This window comes from Buteo buteo, chromosome 25 (genome assembly GCF_964188355.1).
Source record: "Buteo buteo chromosome 25, bButBut1.hap1.1, whole genome shotgun sequence".
Taxonomy (NCBI): Eukaryota; Metazoa; Chordata; class Aves; order Accipitriformes; family Accipitridae; genus Buteo; species Buteo buteo.
This window is the reverse complement of record NC_134195.1, coordinates 7,010,261-7,033,462: the sequence shown is the minus strand read 5'-3', so window position 1 is coordinate 7,033,462 and position 23,202 is coordinate 7,010,261. Positions and strand designations below refer to the sequence as shown.

At 45.0% G+C, this 23,202-nt stretch overlaps 1 protein-coding gene across 3 annotated transcripts in view; it reads left to right on the top strand.

Moving 5' to 3' along the window:
- Positions 1-23,202, top strand: part of NPAS2 (neuronal PAS domain protein 2) — a 108,980-nt gene that overhangs the window by 83,288 nt on the left and 2,490 nt on the right. For 2 of the 3 annotated variants that reach the window (XM_075057286.1, XM_075057285.1), the window contains exons 9-20: positions 2,174-2,256; positions 3,166-3,272; positions 4,483-4,630; positions 5,246-5,327; positions 6,019-6,160; positions 6,899-7,005; positions 7,173-7,265; positions 12,955-13,101; positions 19,100-19,294; positions 20,477-20,658; positions 21,153-21,245; positions 22,811-22,997. In XM_075057286.1, coding sequence (XP_074913387.1) covers positions 2,174-2,256; positions 3,166-3,272; positions 4,483-4,630; positions 5,246-5,327; positions 6,019-6,160; positions 6,899-7,005; positions 7,173-7,265; positions 12,955-13,101; positions 19,100-19,294; positions 20,477-20,658; positions 21,153-21,245; positions 22,811-22,997 — 1,566 coding nt within the window. The remainder of the gene's footprint in view (positions 1-2,173; positions 2,257-3,165; positions 3,273-4,482; positions 4,631-5,245; positions 5,328-6,018; positions 6,161-6,898; positions 7,006-7,172; positions 7,266-12,954; positions 13,102-19,099; positions 19,295-20,476; positions 20,659-21,152; positions 21,246-22,810; positions 22,998-23,202) is intronic. The other variant, XM_075057287.1, reaches the window with a different exon arrangement.

Genomic DNA, 23,202 nt, shown 5'->3' with positions numbered 1-23,202 from the left:
AGGAATTGCAAAGTCACTTCGAAATTGGGTTCTTCGTGGCTGCTTTCTGTTCCTGCGATAGAACAGTGTACAGACGGCCACCAATGCTTTCATTTGTGCCCCTCCGTGTCTTCGGGTGACTGCTGCTACTTTCCCTCCTCCCAAATCCTGGTAGTAAGACAGCTGCTTGTGGAAATAAGGATAGATCACCCAACCTTGTGCCTGGCACTGCAGTTCCCTGATTAACAAATGTGAGCTACTGCATCAGGTGTCCCATCCTCAGAGGTTAAGAGATTTTTAATCTAATTGAGACCTAGCTGGTATGAAATCACTGCTCCCTTGGCCTGGCTCCATTACTGCTCTGGGAGTTGCAGGGCACTCTTGACTGATTCATGGCCTCAGCAGATAAGTAGAGTCCCTTCTGGGTAAGTGAGGACACTTCCCATAAATCCCAACCACAGTAATCATATTAACAGTAGGGGCTGGAGTTAAGGTTCTCTGGGAACCCTGAAAGCAAATTCCTTTGTCTTTGGGTAGTTAACATCTCAAAATAAACAGGGAAATGAAATTGGCTGCATGTGGCAATGAGCTGCCCAGTGCTAGGGAGGAAGCAGCTGCTGAACAACCTGGAGAAGGTGTTAGCTGCCACGAAATCCTAGACACCAATCTCTTCACTTCACCTGGGTGAATCACTTAACCCCTACTCATTACTTCCTTTTCTATAAATTAAGGCAAAAATATTTATCTGACTGGCTATGGAAGGCAGAATCAGCATTTTGGTTGCACACAGCAATGTTTGCATGTTGCACCTTGAATTTTAGGGTATGTTCTCGGCATCAGCATGGATTTTGTCATAAGCTGGAGAGGAAGGGAGAGAGGAATTTAAGGCATGCATGAAGTCTTTTGCCGCTGTACAGCCAGCAACTTTAATCAACTTCGTGAGCATTGATATGTATCAGAAACACTTGATGGCAGCATGCCTCAGCTTGCCCTCTGGTCCCAAGAGGGTTTAAATTGTTGGTGGTCTGAAAGACTTCTCTCCCCAAGAGGGACAGCAGAGAGAGAAGTGGCAGTGGAGACGATGGGAGGGTGTCGCTGAGCCCATGGCACAGGGGGACATGGCACCAGGGAGCAGGGGGACAGCAGTGGGCAGGCTGTCCTTATCAGTGATGATGGAGACCCTCCTGCAGGAGAGACGTGGCAGGGGGGACAGTAACCCTGGATGCCACCAAATCCTGAGCGCTGGTGCTGGCAAGTCCCAGGCCAGGGGTCTCCAGGCTGACTCCAGGGAGCTCGTGGAGCTGGAGTTGCCCCTGCAAACGTCCAGCGGGAGAGGAGAGGTGGGCAAAGGGGAGCTGCGAGCGGGCTGCGAGCCGGCCGTGGGGCACACAGCCAGCCCCAGCCCATGCACAGGCATGTACCACAGTGCCGTCCTTCCTCCCCTTCCCACCTCCACTCCACAATTAATCATCACCGACTGCCTCCTGATCCTCAGTCCTCTGGGGCAAGGATGTCCTGCCTCGCAGACAGCCCTGTGCCCTGCCTCCTGTAATTCACTTATTAATTATCATTCTCAGGAGCGCCAAGGGCTGCCGTGAGTCTTAAGGGCCAGCTTCTTCGCCACGGGACTGAAGTGCAAGGCAAAACTACTACCTTTTACCTGCCTGAAGGGCCCCGTGCAGGCTGCCTGCCTGAAAAAACATTTACTCCTCTGCAGCTATTGAGTGGGAGGGAGAATGTCCCCCTTTCTCAAAGAGACCTTGGAGGGCAGACGTCCAAAAGGGCTGCGTAAGGGCGGTGGGTATCTTTAGTAACACAAAGACAGCAAGGAAAGACGTGGCAAAACCAGGTGGGACCAAGTACAGGCTAGATGCTGGGAAGGGGCATTGCTCCTTGGGGCTGTGGGTGGCACAGCCATCACACCCCGGGCACTGCTTCAAAGCCATAAAAACTTTGGCAGCTTGAGGAACAGTGTCAGCTCTTAAGTCTGTGTGCCTCACAAGTTCTTCTCCCCAACTCCTGCAAAAATTTTGGCATTGATAAATACAATAGATCGCTCTCTGGAATTGCCAGAAAACGTGTGAATCCTCTGTTTTCTCCTCTTATACACCGTGTATTTATAGCTAACAAAAGCTAGATGAAGCGGAGGGGTGAAGCAGCAACTCTCAGCAAGTCGGTTTTCTTCACCATACAGGAGATGTGCATCGTGGAAGAACCTCTAGAGGAATTCACATCAAGACACAGTCTGGAGTGGAAATTTTTATTCCTGGATCACAGGTTGGTGACAAGAGAAGCACTCCTGGTTGTGTTCAGTGCTTGTCTACTGCTATTTTCGTAAGTGCAATTCTCTCAAATAGTGTTACATTTCACATCTGAATCACATGAACAGGAGGGTCACCACTTAAATTCCTACAAAAGATGATACTTACTATTTTACCCTGCATTTTATCAGTCTTTAAAACAAAACTACTCAGTTTCTCAGGCCAAATTTGTGATTAGCTTGTTCTTGTTTCCTTTAAAATTATCAATGGAGCAAAGTCTGTCACAGGACAAAAATCATCTAATTACTATACAGCTGCCGAAATCATTCTTTCCAAATCCAGCCATTGATTGTGTGTGTGCAATTCCCACTGAGTTACGGAGGGAAAGTCTGTGCTGGCCTGAGGCAACTGTGCTGGCAAAGGTACAAAGCAACTGCCTCAGCACCCCACGGACAAGCTCTGCAGGCCCCCAGAGGGAAGCAACACAGACAATCTCCCCTCCTACCCGCCTCGTCCCAACAGACGATGGCTTCCTATCACCTCGCCACATGTTTTCCCCTGTGTGGGGACTGCAGGAGCCACAGCAGAGCTCCTCACCAAGGAACGGTCAGGGAACGGGTCCCTCGCAGCAGGTTCTTCTGTGAAGGTCCCTGAGAAGCCGCGTTGCTTTCCACAACCGCATTTTCCCTGGAAAGATGGGGTTGTCATGACCTTGTCCTTGGGGGACAGTGCCCACCGGCACTGCCATGCCCAGCTGGGCATCCTGGGCACAAGGTGGGGAAAAGTCATGGTCCGGTCCCCTGCGGGGACAACCATACACCAATGAGCGAGAGCACATCTGGGCTTTTTACATATCCATGTCAACATGCAGAACTGCTGTTTCTTTCGTGGTTTATGAATTCACTCATATTGTGCCTAACCGCAGAGCACCGCCGATTATAGGATACTTGCCTTTTGAAGTGCTGGGTACTTCTGGCTACGATTATTACCATATAGATGACCTAGAGCTGCTAGCAAGGTGCCACGAACACTGTAAGTATCGCATAGCCCAGGTTCCTCTGGAGTCACTGGGACACCTCTTTTCAGGGAAATGTAGTTTCACTCAAAATTGTTTTAAACTTGGAAGGGGAGGTTTGACCCTTGCCTCACGCCTGTATGTCTTAGCAGAGTTGTAGCAGATTGGGAGCACCGCAGCTGATTGGCATCTGAGCCAGACTTATCAAGCTCTGAAAAATACAATTTATCTTCTGTATCCCCAGAAGTAGTCAACAAGGGTCACTGAATGGATAAAATATGCCAGATTAGACCCCTGCTTTATTAGTAAAGAATATGCAGAAGAATAGTTCAAGCAATCTCAGAGGAGAACCTATTTTGTAAAATTCTTATTGATTATTTACCCTAATGTTGTTCACCATGTATTTGGGATTACCTGTGATTATTTAAATATAGTCTATTAAGATTTAATTGAAAAACTCTCACTAAGTAAGGAAAATGAGGCAATGCTTTTCAAATATTTGCTTACAGAACTGGCTGGAACATCTCAGCTTACCACCTTTGGGTGGCTCAAAAATACCCCATCAACATTAGTTTTTATATGTTACATTAAAATATAGAAAGGCTAAATATGTACATGTTTGGGAACCCCTTGAAATCACTGGGGGGAAAAGCAGAGATCAATTTTGCCAGTGAATCTTTTAAACCTTTAATATACCCATTTACTGCACTTTGAATTCTTTTCAGTCTGGGAATTTTCTTTCAGTTTCAAATGATTTTTGTCTTTGCACAATCTTATCTCCTATACTCCCTTCATTCTGAATCCATCTGCACACAATACTTATCTTTTCAAGCATTTTTATCCTGTACTTTTCTGCTATAGCACTTAAGATGATCACTCTTCGAAATTAATCCCAGATGCCTAATTAAGCAGTATGTGATCAGCACATAAACCAGTATAAGATCTATGTTTAAGTTGTAGCAGACATTAATGCATTAGTGTCCAAAGTTAAGGTTAATTGTGCTGTGAAGGAATGTACCATTTGAAGTGTCAGAAAAAGGTACCTGCTGATCTTTATGGTATTTGCTCTATGGTAAGACTGAGAGGACCACTCACTCGAAAGGTGCTCAGACTGCTGTCTTCCTTAGGAATCAATGGGGCCATAGTACTTTTGTCACACTTTTCACATTTCATGTCGTTTTCACATCACAAATTGTGCTACAAGCTGTGTGTATTTTCTGCTGACAGTGATGCAGTTTGGCAAGGGGAAGTCGTGCTGCTATCGGTTTCTGACCAAAGGACAGCAGTGGATCTGGCTCCAGACCCATTACTATATCACCTACCACCAGTGGAACTCCAAGCCAGAGTTCATTGTGTGCACGCATATGGTGGTAAGGTATGGAAAAATCCTATCAGCTGGCGGGGACATAAAAGACAGTAAGATAAGGGCATCCTCATGACTGCCAAAATTGTCTCTCAGAAAAATGATGTCTTTTATGTAACAAAAAAAAAAAGACTGAACTCTCTGAAGGATATATGTTCATTATAGAAAAATGATCAGACTAAACCTTACTTCATCCTAAGCTTGATTTGTCAATCGGGAGTTTAGGGACAGATTAACTGTTGCATTTTTCCACTTTGTGCAGAAGTAGGGAACAGACAGATCCCTTAGCTATTCTAATACTTAGTTAAGCTCCAATTCTTACATTGTTTTTCAAAGACATGTGTGGAAGCTTTCCAGTGAAGTTATACAGCGGTTGTAGGCTGTGAACTTGACCTTTATATATACTTCTTTAATATACCTCTTGACTTCAAGAAGACAGGAACAGAGCAAAACCTGAAAATTAAAAGTCTCTCAAATGTGATTCAGTAGCATCTGACTTAAGTGATTTTTCAGCTGTGCATTTAACCTGTAAAATGTTACAATAATTTGCTCCTTTATTTGCTTAAAGCACATTTTATGAAATATAACAATAGCATGTCGATACATACAATTACATTTTACATTCAGTTACGCAGATGTTCGGGTGGAGAGGAGACAGGAGATGGGCTTGGAAGAAGTGTCCTCAGAGGTTGTGTCCTCAGCACTAAAGGTACAAAGCGAAAAATTTCTTCATTAGTATCTGTAATCACAGCTTGTTCCTATGTTAATGTCACTGAAGACTCTGGCATTGTCCTTCTGGGTGGATTCCCTCAACTTCAGAATTCACTGCTCACTTGAATAATTTTAAAGTAAATTGGATAAACTCATGAAAGGATAAACCTGGAGATCAGTAACAGCCACAAATCAAGTGGAACATGGACAGGGGCAATGTGAGATATCCCCACCTTTCCTTGGCAAGGTACTACAGTTTAAAGATTCATTCGGACATGTTCTGGCAATCAGCCTTCTTGGCTACATCTCGGTGATCTGCTGAGGAATGAAAGAAAAGCTCCTCCTCAGTGCACAGCTGAGTGTCTCACAGATGTTGTAGTTGCTGTCACAACCAACTGAACGCAAAAGAAAGATTCAGAAAAACATCTGAAGACACAAAATAACTACAGCAGTAGCTTGCTATTTATTTCCAACTCAGTGATAGCTCTTTGTAAAATGCTTTAGATGCTATTTGGAAGGGACATTGACACCTGTGCCCAGGTCTTCTGCTGGCCTACCTGGGATTAGTTCTGCTCAAGTCATTTTAGGCCAGCCAAAGAACTGGGTACACAGCCATTACTAGGTGCATTTCAAAATGTTTTCACCCTGACAGATGCAATAGCTATTCACTTTTTGTTTGTTTGTTTTAGGACAGTGGCACCAGCTTGGATCCTGAACAGCACTTTAATGCACTTGATATTGGTGCCTCAATCCTCAGCGCTAGTCGGACACCCTCAGTATCATCCAGGAGCTCACCCAAATCTTCCCACACACCCAAGTCAGACCCAGCATGTGAGTGGTATTCCTGGGTTACTGCATTATTTTTAATTTAGCCAAGTTACAGAATGTGTGTCTATATACCACAGCTGCTAATTTAGCACTTATTTATGAGGTATCGATGATATGTATTTGTCGCTGACAATGAAGTGCACAATCTGAAATGGTGACATACAAGAGGGAAGGTTCTAGTGCAGCCACCCATACACTGGAAAATGGGTAGTGGGACTAGCCGTGAGACATGCTGTTTCAATCCATTACAAAAATGAGGACTTCTCTCTTCAGATTTGAGGGCATCAGTATAAGCAATACAAGGCCCCTCTAGACTTACAGGAGTAATAACAGCCTGTGGGTGATCCTCTTCTGGCCAAGATTCAGGATGCTCCAGCCAAGACTTGGGCACACCTTACATGCTCCTTCTGCTCCCTGGTCTGGAAGAAAAGCCAATGAGCTAACCTAAATTTATAGTTATTTGGGCCATATGAAGGGAGTTCCAGCTGTTTTGGAACAGGTCTTGGGTCCTTTTGCTCCATTCATTGGAGCACAGAACCATAATCTGTCTCGTTTACTTTTCTCTTTGGCCATGCCCTCCTATCAGTTTAATTTTACTACCATTGAAGTCAACAAGAACAGCCTTGACTCCCACTGGAATTTAGCCAGCCATAATCATTTCTATCTAGGTCTCATTGTAATTCCCACTTCAAATGGGGATGATTTCCAGCATGTAAGGACTCACCAGTACTTTTCTTGCAGCTACACCAACAAAGCTGATTGCCGAGTCTAACGCCCCCTTGCCAAGAACACCGAGCGCGCAGCAGGATTTATCTGTGCATAGACTCAGTCAACCTACTACTCTTCAGGTAACTTTACAAAGAGTCATCAAAATAGGCAGATGGTATAAAGCATGTGCCACATACACAGCTTAGCAAATAAAAACAACTTACACAAAAGCCATGGCATTAGAAGAAACCTAAAATTTAAAGGGGCCAAACTTAGAAAGTTTTGTTTTGTTTTCTTTTTAACCTAGGTTTCTTTGCCTTCTCAGCCTCCATGTGAGCTTCTCCCACAGCAGTTGCTGCCTCAAGCAACTCTGCAAAATCAGCCTGCACCTCTGGCACAGGTTAGTTGGGGATTTGGAAGTGGAATAGGTCACTTGCCTATCTTCTGTTATTTTCTCCTTTTGTCTAGTAAATAAATGAATTAATAGGGTCCAGGTCTTTTGGGCTTTTTAGGTTATCTCCTTAGTAGCTAATATCTCCAAATCTACCAGCTCTCAAATGCTTAAAATATCGTGGGAAAGTGATCTGAATTGTACACTTGTGTGTTTAAACACATAACTGCATACAGGCATTCAGAGGAGAAGCCCAGGTACATGTAGGTTCAGGTGCACACACACATCTATTTCACAGGAGGACAAAAAACAACTGGAAAAGAGTTTTCAACTTTGCTTCTACAGAATCAGGTCCCATCAAAATCAAGGTTACAATGAGAATTAAGAACAAGCCTAAAAACTAACAAAGACCCAGTCCTCCTAAAAACACCTGTTTGTCTGGGCTGATGCAGAAATAACCAGCAGTAAGGGACACAAAAGTTCAACAAAACCCACTTTGTGAGTGTGCCAGTAACGGTGAGGATGCTGCTAGGGACAAATGCCTCCAGTGAAATCTATTAATCCATATCTCAAAACTGGGTGACGGCCCAAAAAGACACCTCAGTGTTTCATTTGCAGTGGATTTTGAAGGAACAAATTTGAGTACCATGTTCCCATCACATTGTTTCTCTCCTGTGGTCATGCTGTGATGATACACCCCATCATCTGCTGATTTTAGAAATGACAGAGTAGTCCTGGACCTAGGCTGCTTCTACTATTGGTACCCTGTACTCCCTCACAACATCCCAGAGTTTCTTCCTGTAGCATATAAAACATAGAAAGTCCTGAGGATCCCTGCTTTAAAATAACAAATTCTCATTTATCTTCTGTGTTTAATATTCTTTTCACGACTCCGCAGCAGCATGCAGAGAAGAAACAGCATATCAATTATCTGCTCTGAGCATTCATTTTCTGTTACAGATATTTCTCTCCGTTATTCATTAATGCACTTCCAAACATAATTTAGTTTATTTATTATAAACCCATGCGTGTTTTGTTTGACTTTTTTCTACCTCCCTTTCTTCTCCATCAAAGCTCTTTGTGAAGAGATGCTTTCCAGTTGTTTACCGAGAGCCTCACTGCCTCACCCCTTCCCAGTGAAACACTCTTACTGGCATGCCAGATCCATTTCTTCTCTGCCAAATCAAAGCGCTGTCCAGTCGCATGGCCACTGGTTAAGCCTCTTTGGGCTGGCTAAATCTTGGTGAAAGGAAGAGGGTTGACTCCAGTCTGTCTACACAGGCAGCCCTCTTCCCGACTGGCAGCAAAGTCACAGCAACGCTCCTGGTGAAGCTCAAGGTGGAGCTTCCCTTGATGCGGAGCAGGGAAATAGCACCAGGACGTTGCAGCTCAGGTTGCTGAGGCTCACACCCCATAGCGATACTCCTGGTAAAGGGAGCAATCCTCCACAGACTTGGGTGATTTTCATAAACTATTAATGCTTTCTTCAACTGCTTACCTCCTACCTTAAAATAATAAACACATCAGCCTACAGCAAGATAATCCATTATATCAAAGACAAGGTGCCTGCGGTGCTAGGCAAATGAGTGACGAAAGCCAGGTATGCCTGCTTCGCCCCACGAACATTTCCTCGGTTTCCTAGTTGACCGTTTCGCAGCAGTTTAGCAGCAGAACACAAGCTCATCGCTTTTAGAAATAGCGTGGCCAGGCGCCCCGCTGCCAGCCCACGACGAGTAGCTGCGCAGGTTGCTCCCCGCTGCCTTTCTGCCACTCGCCCTCAGCTGAAGGTGACCGATGGCAGGAGCTGAAAGGCAGCGTGCCGAGCCTGGCCACGCAGGGCCCCAGCACTCTGACGGGTGTCCTTGCGGCTAACATTCGGCTACGGGGCAGCAGCGGGGGGGAAGGACATTTTAAGCGGCCACGACCGCATCTGCAGCAAGCAGCTAACTCCCGCCTCAGGCACCATCTGCTTGAACTTTGATTAGTTTTATTTCGAGCAAAGGCTGCGATGGTTTTGTCTCCGATGAAATGTGGTTTTAGCTTCTGCCTTGCTTGTCTGAATGAACAGACAGCACAGTATTAGATGTCGCCTGAATGTAAATGGTTTACTTCAAACCAAGTGCTCCCCATTAGAATATTTGTTTGTTTGTCTTCCTCATTGTAATAAATTAAAATCCCCTACAACACAGCGGATGTTGATGACTGAATAATAATTAGCACTAATAATCCATTTGGGATTGCGCAGGTGTTATTCTGAAGACAGAAGGAACAAACAAGTTGTTAGTTGAGCTGCAAAACTAATGAAACCCGGGTTTCCAGGGGCTGTGCCTTGCAAGGCTGGTGCACAGACCCAGACTTTCCTGCAGGAGGAAGGGATGAGTGGATCCCTCTCTTCTTTGCTGAGCTAAAGCTTTCAGGAAATTGCAGCAACTTGGTATTTTTGAGACTTTCACAACTCTGTTGCGTGTCTCTTGCTTTGGCCAGAAGGATGGAAAGTCGGAAGATAGGCAGAAATGAAAGGTTCAAAGGAAACCAAGCTAAAAAATAAATAGGGTCTCTTTTCTTTACCCAGCTACCTATTGTTATGAAACTTGTAGGAACAGAATGTCTTTGAGGTGTGCATCTTTTTGTTCACCACATCTGAAATGGGGGACCATCCCGGCAGACACAGGCCATAGGTCCCCTCCCCTGGCTGCAGCCCCAAAAGCATCACTTGGGTTTTTTTTAAGAATCCAGACTAAAATTTCTGCTGTGGGGGTATTTTTTGTCTGAGTTAACAAAGCTTGATTACACTGGTGCAATTATAGATATCTCACAGGTTTAGTCTTCCATGTTTCGCTGTATCTGGAAAGCTGGCACTTTTCTGTGTATAACATGCACTTTTCTGAGGATCCTGCAGACATTTGTAAATACCCAAGTGAGATAAAGAGCAACTTTATCTGATGCCAATGACAGAGTTAAAGCCATGCAGTGTTTTCTGTGGAACATTTTGAGTTAAGCTCTTTTAATTTATTATACAGTTACAGATTTCTCCCCTAATTAGTAGAGCAGTTAATGATCTTGAGATAAATACTTTCTGGTGCAGGTCAATTGCTGTTAGTGTCTTTGTACAAAAACAATAGAAGCTCTGTAATCACAGGGGTCATGGCTAGAGTTATCAACAAATTTGGGGGTTAGAGTGGGAAAGGGAAAAAAGCAAAAGAGAAAGTTCCTTGTCTTCTTCTGTAATGGCTTTCACCCTAGTATACCAGCTAATTGTTGTTAAGTTTATTAATACAAAAAGCACATGAAGAAGAGAACAAAAAGACAATAGTAGATGAATATGCTAAATTTAAGAAGGTGCTGAAAAAGATTACGGAATAATAATTTAAAATCAAGAGCAATATATTTTTGCGTGCAACTTTGCAAAGGAAATTCAAATTCAAAACTGAGGCCTGGAAATGGAGTTTGTTTCTTATTGAAGTACAAAATTATTATAAAATTATCTGTTATAAAATTCCTTACATTTTTTAATTGAAGAAAATCGAGTTCCTTTCCAAAAGTGTCTTCAAGAAGTTCACACGTTAATGAAAAGTCTGCCATCAGCAAGCCAGGCAGTTAAATGAAACTTTTGGCTAAAATTGTTTTTAATTCTTTTCTGATAAGGACCCTTTTAAAGACTGGAGTAGTTCTCACTAAGAGAGTTCAGAGAGAGAATTAGATTGCAAGACTCAGCTTTTTAAAGAATCCTGTACAGACCCAGGTTAAAGCAGGGCTTAGCTGCGTCTCATCTAAGCAAGCCATAGCCTCATTCCACTCCTAAAATCAGGGTACCTGGACTCTTCAGAAACACAGAGTCGGGCTACAACAAGCATCACCGGATGCTCCTGTGAGTCACTTGTCCTTGTTCCCAAACATCAGAGGTTTCCACTCGTCCATTCCCCAGATTAATACTTTATACATGGACTAGAAAAAGAAAGACCCTGCTCGACTTCTCCCCTTTAACACCAATTAGAAGTAACACAAACTTCCCTTGGGGAGCTTTGACACCATTTTTCTGCTCTGGGGAAGGAGCGGGTTGCAGATGACAGAGCTGCTGTTTGAAGGCAAAAGCGCCATGGACACCGGAGGCCGAGTGCTCACATTATCTCCTTGGGCAAGCAGTGCAAGCTGCCGGTGCTCGCGGCCGCCTCTGCCACCAAAGTGGGTTCTGAGATCCTCTGCCAGCAGCAACTGCACGTACAACCCTAGAGCAGCCCTCCTTCCCCCTGAGCAGGGCTGGCCACGGAACTCCCCTCCACCTTGCCACATGAACAAACTCTTTGAGCGGTGGATGACCTCTCAGATTGTGCGGGAAAGCTGCCCTCCACCTGGTAAATAGAAAGAAACCCTCTGAAGTTCTCCTGTTTTCTCACCCAAAGGGTGTTTACATGGAGATTTCAGCTTTGCTGGAGGGAATGGGAAGGTATTATTTCGCATACCTAGCTGGTTTAAGGCAAAGCAGTTAGCTGATACAAGTCACATTTCGATTTCTCTAAGTAGCCACAAATTTCATTTAACTCTGCGATGTTGCTAGCACCACAGCTCTCCTTAATTCCCTTTTTGTTACCATTTTTGTTTTCCTATTAAAAAGGCAGAAATGGTGTAAGCAAGTGCATCTCCATGGAGCAGGAAGGCTGCAGCAGCGTGCGTCAGTTCACCCACTAGCACAGAGCCACTGGAACAACCACAGGAACAGGGCACCATTTTCAAGTCACAGCAAATTATTTTTTTTTTTGCCTGGACACTCACAGCACCACATGTTTTCATAGAGGCCTTGGATGCCTTGACTACAGAAAAGCTTGCAGATTTTTTTTTAGTGGTTTTTTTTCCAAAGACTATTTTTTACTTTTGGAATATGAGCTCATGCAAAGCAACTATTCCAAAGCCTATTAAAGTAATAATTAACTTTGGTGGACTTTGAATCATACCCAAGAACACCAAATAAAACTGGGAATTTATTGCTGTGTTAGTCCCCTCCACACTTCTTGAATGATTCCACTTTGTGCCAGGCATTGCTGCTACTGGAGGTTGCACTTTCTTCTTGACCCTGATTAGTGATCTCCATTTTATATTATTATTTAGAACAGCCTTTTTCCCACTGAGCTCAGCTATTCATTTTACAGCATGTATAAAAATAACTTAATGAGTATTCCTTGTAGCTTGACTACTGTTCAGCTGTAGAAATCTAGAAAATGTTTATTGTGGTCAGCTGTCGCGTGATGCTACAGAAAGTCATCAGCAGACAAAGCCATTGCAGCACTGTTGTTTCTGTGTGGAAAAAGGAAAGCGTTAGTAAAACATGTCCGGAATATACAGTTATGCTACGCTAAGGGCTCCAAACTGCAGGCTAATAAAAATAATGCACTCATTTGCCATCCAATTAAGATGCTCTTGATATTTTAAAGTAGCATAGTCTCAAACATAGCCCTTCTGATAATTCCCTAACAGAACAGGGTCAGTTGTAAGCAGATCACTCTAACTGAGGCAATTTAATATATGTGCATAAAATTGAAAATAGACAAGATTTATCTCTGCCTAGATGTTAGTCTATTACAAACACATCTTTTATTCCTTTGGCTGTGCTTTATAATCAAGAAACCAATAACTTCTTACAGAACAATGTTCTATTGAGGCCTGTTTGTATTATAATGACTGATTTTTCCCTCTGTTTTTTCAGTTCTCGGCACAGTTCAGCATGTTCCAGACCATCAAGGACCAGCTAGAGCAGCGGACCCGGATCCTGCAGGCCAACATCCGATGGCAGCAGGAGGAGCTCCAGAAGATACAGGAGCAGCTCTGCCTGGTCCAGGACTCCAGCGTACAGGTGCATTACTGCTGGGAGGGGCAGAGCGAAGCATCCTCTCTCGTGTGGCCCTTGATAGGGTCGGTAACTTAAAATCAGCTCCAGGGTCCAGGAATCTGGACATGTGGAAACCAGCTCATCTGAATGAGGATATTGCCCTCTGAAAGCCTCTTGAGTAACCTATGTCAAGAAAGACTTAAGAGCTCTCTGGCAGAAAAGGGAGAAATAGTTCAACCTTAGGAGGAAGAGAAGAATTTGGGTCATTTACAGTAGCATTTTAATACTTTATCGACTGAGTCCTCAGGTTGAGCAGCTGTAGTAGAGAAGTGTTCAAGTTCAGACTTGCCAATGATTATGTCTCTCCAGTTCATTAGCTTCCATCCAGTCACTGCTTGCTTCATGTTGGCATCACTCATGCTCAGTATCTTGTCTGTCCAGCTCTTCCTTAGCCAACAGCCCTCCTTCAGGCAGTGCTCATCTCTTTCATTCGCTCTCTGTTTTCCTGACCCTACCCCTGCCTGGATACAGAGCACAAGAGATTAATTTCTTTGTCGTGTTAAAACCCCCCAAACCTTTGCTGATGTTCATTTGTTCACACCTGGGGGGTGTCTGAATTTATTCTTCACTGGACCAGTTTAAGCCTTTAGGGTGAAGCTGACTGAGCCTGCTCTTCTTCTGCCTTTGATACCTCCCACTCAGAGCTAGAATTCACTAAGTACAGTATCTGCTTTTAATTCACCAAGTACGGTATCTGCTTTGTACTACCCCTTATGTCCACCAAAGCTCAGAAATAATGGCAAGTGCAGTTCAGTACCTCACAGGCTTCACTTAACGACAGATGGACAAATCATCCAGTTTTATGGAAGTTTTCTAAATGTGGGGTGATTACTGCTATGTTCCTCATAATTTAACTATAAATGCCAGGTTAAATGACCCTTGCTAGAAATGTTGCATTGGGGACCCACTGTGAGTATTGTGCTAACAGGATTTTTTTAGAAGACAAGCTCTGTCACAGCAATGAATGTCTCAAAGAACATTTTAAGCACAGGATGAAAACCTGGGACCTGCTGAAGTCAGTGGGAATTTTGCTCCTATCTCCCACAGAAACAGACTCTCACCCATCAGCAACATCTGTGAAATGCAGTTTCACATATTAAAACAAATTGGGATTGTATGTTTAGGCAATTAAGGGATCAGTGAAGCCAAATTAGGAACTTTGCCGCCTAAGCTGCTGCATGTGCACTGCTGTAAGACAGCACAGCAATAGTGGGTCCCAAAACCAGGACTCTGTTCCTGGTGCCATATAAGCATATAGGTAGACCAAGTTTAACTTCAGTCTATTTCTTCTATTGGTTCTGCACTGACTTTGATTAATGGGAAGGGAAAGTGTCTCTGCAATTAACTGGCCTTCAGTTCAGAATCACATCATATGTCTGAAAGCTATTATTGTTATGAATATCAAGAGACATGATATTCTCAGTTCCTCTCTTTTTAATTGGGTGAAAACTATTACTCTCTCCTGGTGAAGTCTTCAATAGTCACATACTCTCATCCTTTTTTTTCTTTTTTTGCATAATTCAGGCAAAAATAGAAGATCAGAGCACATTCTTATATGCAGGAAACGGATATTTTTACATAGCTGTCTCCCATATGGGCTAGGGCACATTTAATAACCCGAAGACCGTGGGACAGATTCTCAGATACGCTCATAGGGAGCTCAAGCAGAGAGAAGAGGAGGCCCAGTGGGTAAATGGTGGGTAGTTCTGTACTGCCCACCCCATGCCAATTTGTAGCTCTGAGTTACACCATTTGTGTGATCCTCTCCCCCCTAAAGACTGTACCAGGTTGGACCAAATATTTTCAAACCAGTACAAGTTCTCTGGCGTCAGTACTGACCATTTTCCAGCTTACTGCAGATGCCAAACTGAGAGGCAGGGGGACTGGAGGGGAGCTAGGAAAAGCAGGGGCTGCATGTCTGCCTCAGGGGGCAATGCCAGACAGGGAGGATCATCCTCTGTAGTTTGAGTGCCTTTCAGTCTCCTCAGAGCAGTCAAGCAAGGCGATGAGATGTGAGGGGTCACACTGACCCATGGCCAGGGCCTTTTCCTTCTCCCACTTTCTCTAGGTTAAAAAAAAAAGACCACAAAGAAATTACAGTGCTGTAGCAAGGTTAGAGTGGGACCAGGACTTAGCTTTGTCTTATTTGGCATGGGGCAACTTAAAAGAAAGCCTCACAATTTTGCATGCAGCACTTCTGTGACTCACAGGCAGCTAGGAGTAAACTGTTAAATCAGAAATCCAACCATGTGCTTTGCCACGCAGATTTCATCATTCAGAGAGCTGGGTGTCTGCAGACATTGATCTCTGTCTATTATCAGAGCTACAAAGCATAGTAGCAAACAAGCGAGCATTACTATCAAGCACATTTCTGGTCTCTCTAATATTCCACGTTGAAGAGCTGTAAGCATGGGGGAGTGCCGTAGGCTGTCTGGAAAGGGGGAAGTGTTCTCCGGTTTTCCCTCGTTAGCTGATTTATTAGCATATCTTCCCCACTGGTTCACTCCCTTCCACACAGAAGTGTACAGGTAGCTCAGTGGAGAATTAAGCCCCATTTCCATTTCCTTCAGAGATCTTCAAAACCGCAGTACGACAGTCCACCAAGAAACGCTTTCCCAACCAGACAGATGTTGAGCACAGTAGTCTGCGTTAGAAACTATTTCCAAGAGCCTTGTGCGATGAAAGACAAAACTAGCAGGAGGGTTGTGGGCCCTGAACAAAAGTGTTCAAAACTCCATTAAATCCCTGTTACTGCTTTTCCTGACAAACGAAAGTATGAAGGACAGGAGCAGCAAGAGTAACCTCAGAAGTCTGAAGGATGCTGTGTCTGCTCCAGATTTGAACAGTCTAGCTAATGAATTGTGGATGGGGAGGAAGACAGAAGGGGTGAGCCTGGCCAGCCCGCAAGAACTACAAATGAGACCATCCACAGCCCTCCATCATTTGCAAACCAGGCTCCCTTCGAAGGCAATGAATCTCAGCTTCCCAGTGGTGTGCTTCTCATCTTTCCGTATTTTACATAAAGAGTCTTGATGTCTGTAATGATGAGCCCAAAGGCTATAATCCCCTGATTATCCAAAAGACAGGTAGAGTCAAAGAGCCATTTTTCCTCACGATGTCTTGCCAGTGTGATTCATCCATTAGCTGTAGGGACCATCTATCTCGGAATGAGGGGGCACCAGTGTCAGAGGGTCCCTCCCCTCCCTCGCTGCTTTGCTACGTATGTTAACAAGCTGGCCAATTAAAAAATATTTGTAAGATGCTTCACTGACCTTGCAGTCCGCAAAATCAGCCACAAGACATGTCATTAGCAGCAGTGCAGTTAGGGGGCTGCTAATTTATCTGCTTGGATTTGCTCAGACTGTGAAAGATTTCATTCTTTATTAGGGGGCTTCTGTTGTTATTTAAAGCTGTTGTATTTCAGTGTTTCAGGGGAATTCAGGCAGGACTATCACAAAAGAGGCACATTATGAAAAAACACCATTAAGTTTTGTACAAGTGAAGCATCTTCTTGCTTTTAAGTTTAACTAGAAGGTAGAAATTCCATGCTTTGATCCTCTCTCAGGTTAACTCTTGTTTTGATGAGGCATCTTCAGTCTTCCAGTTCTGCCGGGACACGGGTTAAATGGCACCATTGCTTCCTGCCCCGAGCTTGTTCTTTCCAGGACATCTATCTTCAGAGAGTAATAATGCTGCTTTGGCCATTATAAGGCAACAGAGGGTCCCTAGGTATGAAACACTCAGAGTCCTCTCAGGGTACCAACACATGAACAAACAAAATTGGTTTACTGGGATAAACTTGGTTGTAAGTTTATAGCGTGTTAGCTGCCACCCATTAACTGTGCACGTTCCTACCCAGTGGCACACTCTGGTAATTGCAAAGTAGGTTACTCTGCTTTTATTCAAGGATAAGCTCCTTGGCCTTCATCTGGAAGTCAGGCATACATACAGGCAGGTCCCTGCAAAGTAAGTCGTTCACAGCAAGTTCGCACCCTGCCTGATATTTGCATCGATAGACATTGACTTTGCATTGGATGAACTTAGTATTTCTCCAGCGCTGTGCGCCACGTACAGGGAGGACACCTAAGATAATCCTCCTAAAGGTCTTAATTTGCAGTGATCTGGCCAGTACCATTGGGCTCACACTCCCCATCACATTTTTGAAACGCACTACTTGCTTTACCTGTCCTGAATTTTACATCAAATGTTTTACATCAAATTTTTATATGAATGGCGACCAGTTTAATTGCTAGAGCAAATCAAGTGAGTTCATTTGCTAAACATATCCAAAGCTTAGCTTCTATATACAGAAAATAAACAAGAAAATGAATTTTCATAATTTCTGTGTTTGATTTATTCATAATAAGACCTATTTGCTTGGCAGAAGTTGCGAGACCATCTGTCTTTCTGATACGTAATGGCTCCAAATTCAGTGAGCAGTGTTTTTAAAAGAAAACACTTGGAGCTAGTTTCAGACCTGCTGCGAGCAGCCCCAACTTTATTACTTGACCCATTTATTTCTGTCAGACATCTTCAAGATGTGGTTAGCCTACAGCACCTGAAACAAGCCGTTGCTTTAGGTCCCTTAACATTTTCCTTAATTGCCCCCCTCTCCCGGCTGATTAATGTAAGCTTTGTCTGTACCTTTTTTCTGAGTAAAATCTTGGCACACAGAAATTCATTAAAAATTTATCATATTTAAATAAAAACTGTGTTTTAAAAGCTAGATAAATAAGTACAAACATGATGGATCAACCCACACTTATGCAAAGAAAAGCAATGCATTGTGCTGGTCCTTTGGAGAAAGGTATGGGTTTTTTCCAAGAAAAATTAGAGGGGACATGATAGTTTAGGGAATTGTTAATATAGCAATAAGCTGCAGAAAGGTGTACTAATTACTGGGCGTACCTCAGACGTACTGCTAGGCGTGAGACTGATGGATGAATAATGAAGAAGAGAATAATTGTGAGTCTGATTTCATTTAAGCCCTAAGTAGCTCCGCTTAAATTAATGGAGTTCCACACGTGTAGCAGTGGCGTGGAATCAGAATCAGATCCAAAAATGCCTTCAACTACGTGGGATGTGTACTTCCATACAGTCCTTGGTGGCAAGAGGCGAGGTTCGAAATATTGCAAAGATAGCTTGTAGCATTAATAATTCATAGTTTTAAAATATGCCTTTTTCCTCTGTACAGCTGTAATAGAAGAAATGGCCCCTAGAAAAGCAAAAATTCCCAAGCCCTACAACTTTTAAAGAAGAAAGCCTCGTGTTGCAATGCAAGAATGGAGAGTGTATCATTTACAGAAACACTAACAGAGGAGCTGCTAGCTCTTTTGCACAAGTCAAATGCGTGGCACAGTTAGGAAGAACACCGGGTGTCGGTTACCTGATGGGAAATCAGATAAATGACAGTGACTGTCTGTTTACACATCTTCTCAATGATAAGGACACAGCTATTCAACACGGAGAGCTCTGGCCTGACTGTGGCCTCATTAAAAACGTTCAACAATCCAACTGTACGTAAGGTGTTGAATTTCCAGAGACAAATTCAAAAGCAGCCCTGTCTGAAAGGCAGGCTGGTTTTGTTGAAAGGAGAAATGAAAGGACTGAAAAGACACAGAGTCACTCTCTTCTCTCTGGTCAGGGTGCCCAAGAACACAGTGAATGTACAGGGAACCGCTCTTACAAGGGCTGTGCCTGCCCCACGGAGAGAGGACTTGTACCTTCAGGACACATTTCGCAAGTAATGAGCGCACCTGCAGAACAAGAAATCAAGAAACTAGAGACAGTGGAACTGTTAATGTAGGAAAGAGAGGTGATTTCCAACTAAAGTAAATGCATAGTGAATCCAGAAACATGATAACTTTATTTTAGAATATATTTGGATCTAACTGTCACCTTCATTATCCAAGACAGCTGGATATAACTCTCTGGACATAAACTCTCCCCCCTTCTTTTCCAGATGTTCCTACAACAGCCAACAGTGTCCCTGAGCTTTAGCAATACTCAGCAGCCGGAGCCACAACAGCTACAGCAGAGGTCAGGGGCCATTTCTCAGCAGCAGCTTGTCCCCAGTCCTCAACTTCAAGGGCAAATTGCATCTTCGCAAACAGCGAACCAGCAAGCACTGAGAGAAGCAAGCGTGATATCGAGCCAGGTAATCATTTCTTTGAATAGAGAAGCATTTATATGGAAAGAAGACACCGAGCTGTTATTAAGCAAGCAAGTAAAATCATGTCAGCCCTGTAAGTGCGCCTTTGCCTTTCTTTCCCTATTCTCATATATAAGGGCAGCCTATATAAAGGATCTCTCTACAGCATTTACTTTAAATCCCTTTTTTAAGACCTCAGCCAGGAGGGTTACTTGAGCAGCTGTTTCAGCTTGAAAACTGAGCGGGGGGGGTCATGCAAAAGGTGCGGATGACTTGCCGTTCTTCAGCTGATCCTGAAAGAAACCTGACTGACCACACTGGAAACTAGCAATAGTAGTGTTGGCAGTGGGACGGCTCAAAACAAGCTTTACCCCTGCTTGCTCCCTGAATCCAGCTGGATGCCACTAACGCAGCGGAGCCTGTCCGCTGTGGTGGCACACAGTGGGAATACATTGCGGTCTGTGCGAGACCCCCAGGTTGTGAGCGTAACAGATTCCTGCACAGGGAAATGAAGTTCAGCCTCAGTTAGTAGTAACCGAGATCTGTGAAAGCTAGTAGGTTTGGCATGGGATTTTTTTTCTTATCGCTGGTTTCTCGGCATTTCCAGTGTTTGTGCTTCCACCCACCTGTTGTACCTCCCTTCACAGAAAACTTAGCTCCTATTTCTGCTACCTGAGTGTGTGGCAAACACAGCTGCATCATTATCTCCAGACCCCTCAGCTGTAGCTTTTACCCTCCTCCCTACCTGTATTATAATGACTTTATTAAAATAAAAAGCGTATCCGTATTATAAACAGGAAAAACCCACCATTTTTTTTTTCCTTTAATAAGGTTAAATTCCCATCGTTGGGCTTTTACGGCAGTGCTCATCACACCTAACTTTGCTCGTGTCTTCACGGGGTTGTCTCCTCAACTGCTTGACGGCACGATCGGGGGGGGGGGGGGGGGGGGGGTGTTTTGCTTTCACACCGCTCCGGTCCCCAGGCTTTTGCAGGCCGGTAGAGCAAACCGGGGGGCGGCAGCGGGTGCGAAAGCCGCGGCAGGCTGGAGGAAAGCCGTCGCTCCTCCTATCGCGACAGCAGCCGGGCGGACGCATCGCCAGTCCGGTGCAGCGTCTTCAGGCTTTCTACCCCCCCCAGCTCCGTGCCGTGCCCCAGTGTCGCTCTCCGCCCCGCCTTCTCGTTGCAGGGCCCCAAGGCTGCGAGGAGCGCCGAGCTGGCACCGGGCGGCGGCCGCCCCCCCCGCGGCGCGCCCCCGCCCTTCGCCGCAGCCCCCGCCGGCGGCGGCACCGCGGCGCCCCCTGCCGCCCTGCCGCGGGGCGGCACCCCCGGCCCGCCCGCCCCCGGCTGCAGCCACGACCAGCAGCTCAGGTACGGGCCCACCCGGGGGGGCGGGGAGGGGGCCGAGGCAGAGCCAGGCCCCGCCGGCCCAAGGCTTTACCTCCCGGCCTCGGGGTGGTGGGATGGCTCCGCTCTTCCTGCGCTGTCTCGGGCTCCCCCGGGGCGGGCGGTGGAGGACCCACCCTGGCGTCCAGCCAGGCGTGGGAACCCCAAAAAATGTGCATTCCGGTACTCGGAAAGCTCCGATACGGGTCATTCCCACCAGCAGGAGCAAAAGAAATTTCACTCTCCTGAAATCCTAGCACCCAGCCCCTCTGCAAGGCACCCACGTTACCGGAGCGGGCACACGCTGCCCCAGTCTCCACCTCGCAGCGCCCAGGATGTGCCCAGGAGCTGAGGTTAGACCTCTAACGCTCAGCTTTACGCCGTGCCGACAAAAGCGTCCTGTTCCTGTCTTCAAAACGTGAGATTTGTGTGGTCCTTCTGTAACAGCAATGTCGTTTTTTCTTTTTTCCACACCCCAGACTGTTGCTCAGCCAGCCTATTCAGCCCATGATGCCTGGATCCTGTAATGCAAGACACCCTTCAGACCTCAGCATGGCGGGATCCCAGGCTAAGTATGTGACTTGTCCAAAATAAAACATCAAAGCTGCTTTTGAGGGGAAACAGCCTTCCTTAGTCAGATGATGAAGCAGTTATAAATAGCGGGAACGTGTTATTGCGCTGAGCCTGCCTTCTACTGTCAGGGTCGGCCTTACCCTGCCTGGTCACATCAGGAAGGATGACAGAGAGAAACACAGTGTGCCAGTGGTGTTTTAACAAGCCAAGGCTGGGGGAAATTTTCTCCCTCACATGATGCTTGCTTCAGCGCTGGAACTTCTGCCCCACCAAGGTAAATGTGAGAAAGTCAGCCCTGGCCAGTTGAAATGACCGGTGCCAAGAAAGCCCCTGCTCTCTGAGCAGTGAGACACCGGTGTAACGCCGGTGGAGCTATGCCTGATCTGCACCAGCAGAACTGAAAGAACCAACAGGCCCCTGCACCTGAGCGCTTTCAAAAAAGCTGCTCAACAAACCACCTCCGTTGTTTGTCTCCTCAAAATCTGGATGAAGGAAGCAGGAAACATCAGTCAGAATATGCCTTTTTTTTCTTAGCTGTCTTTTGTCACTGTACTTAATTGCGAACTGCTAAAATAATAGGCAACTGTTTGCACATCATTACTTTAAAAGTAATTCTGTATATTACCTCAGAAATGTAGGTATTCAGTACTTTTTGTAAACATCATTATTGCTGTTTAAGATTATCTTGAGTTAAATTTGTCAACTCTAAATATACAGCATTTTAGATCTGCTTTTAAGCATCTAAATAAAAGAGGCCTGATTTGCAAAGATACATCTCCCAGTTCATGTGGACTTCCTGACTCACAGGACCCTTTTTTAGGAGCTCACATCCTAGTGCAAGTACCCAAACTGTAGCATTTCTGACTAACCCCTAATGTTGAACAGCTGTTGAGTGAACACATGCCACGCTATGATCTCATCACCCATTACAGGATAAACAGAATTAGGGTGGGTTGGCAATGGCTCCATTGTGGTTTTGCCCACAGCCTTCCACAAAACAACACGTATTTAAGTTTTGCTATGCAAACGCAGACTGGCAAGAGGAGCCAAGTATTTTGTTTCTGTCCCATCCCTCACTCCCAAGGACTTCTAGAGGCTTCTTCTGTTCCTGCAATGTGGCTCACAGCGATAGGAACTGCTGACCATACTTGGCAATATGTATATGAGCAGCTTAAGAAGTAATCAACCCTAGCCATCTTTCTGCAAGAGATTACCACCCCACAGGCAGTTGCAGGGGAGCACAGGCAGCAGAACGGGAGGTATCTTTACTTCTCTCTCACTGCAGTTCGGAGCTCAGCATATTAATATAGAATCAAAGGCCATTTGGTTTAATGTGGTCTGGATTTTGAGGTGAGATGTATTCTGCCCTCCAAGTCCAGCTCATGCACAGAGTAAGAGAAAAGAGTGCTGCCAGCAGTGCCACTGTTCATATTAGCAGGTCCCGTGCACTGGAATACTTTATTAGGAATTACTTATGAATACTAGGGACTTCCATCCCTATCCTAAGAGAAGACCTTTGCTTCCAACAGTTTGTTCTTGATTGTTTTGCTTCTTTCTTCCACAGGTATTCTCAAACCCAACAAATGTTTCAAAGTTTGGAAGTGCAAACTTCCAGCAGCAGCTCTCCAATTGTACTGATGGGACAAGCAGTGTTAAATCAAGGGTTCGCCACTACACCTCCTTCCCAGCCATCCTCTCTGCCACCTATGCAACTCCAGCACCAACAGCATCAGCAACAACGCTACCTGCAGGTAGGGTAGGACAAAGAGGACGATGTATAAAATCTACATGCAGAGTAATAAGGCAAATGCGCTGTGCCAGCGGGGCCCCAGGTTTCAGTGGGAGCCTGATCATGGCAGAAGTGGCCATTTTAGAGATACTGAAATGTGCAAGACACTGATACAGTGCTGTGTACCCTTCCAGTATAGCAAGGGAGCAGTGAGAACAGTCAGAATA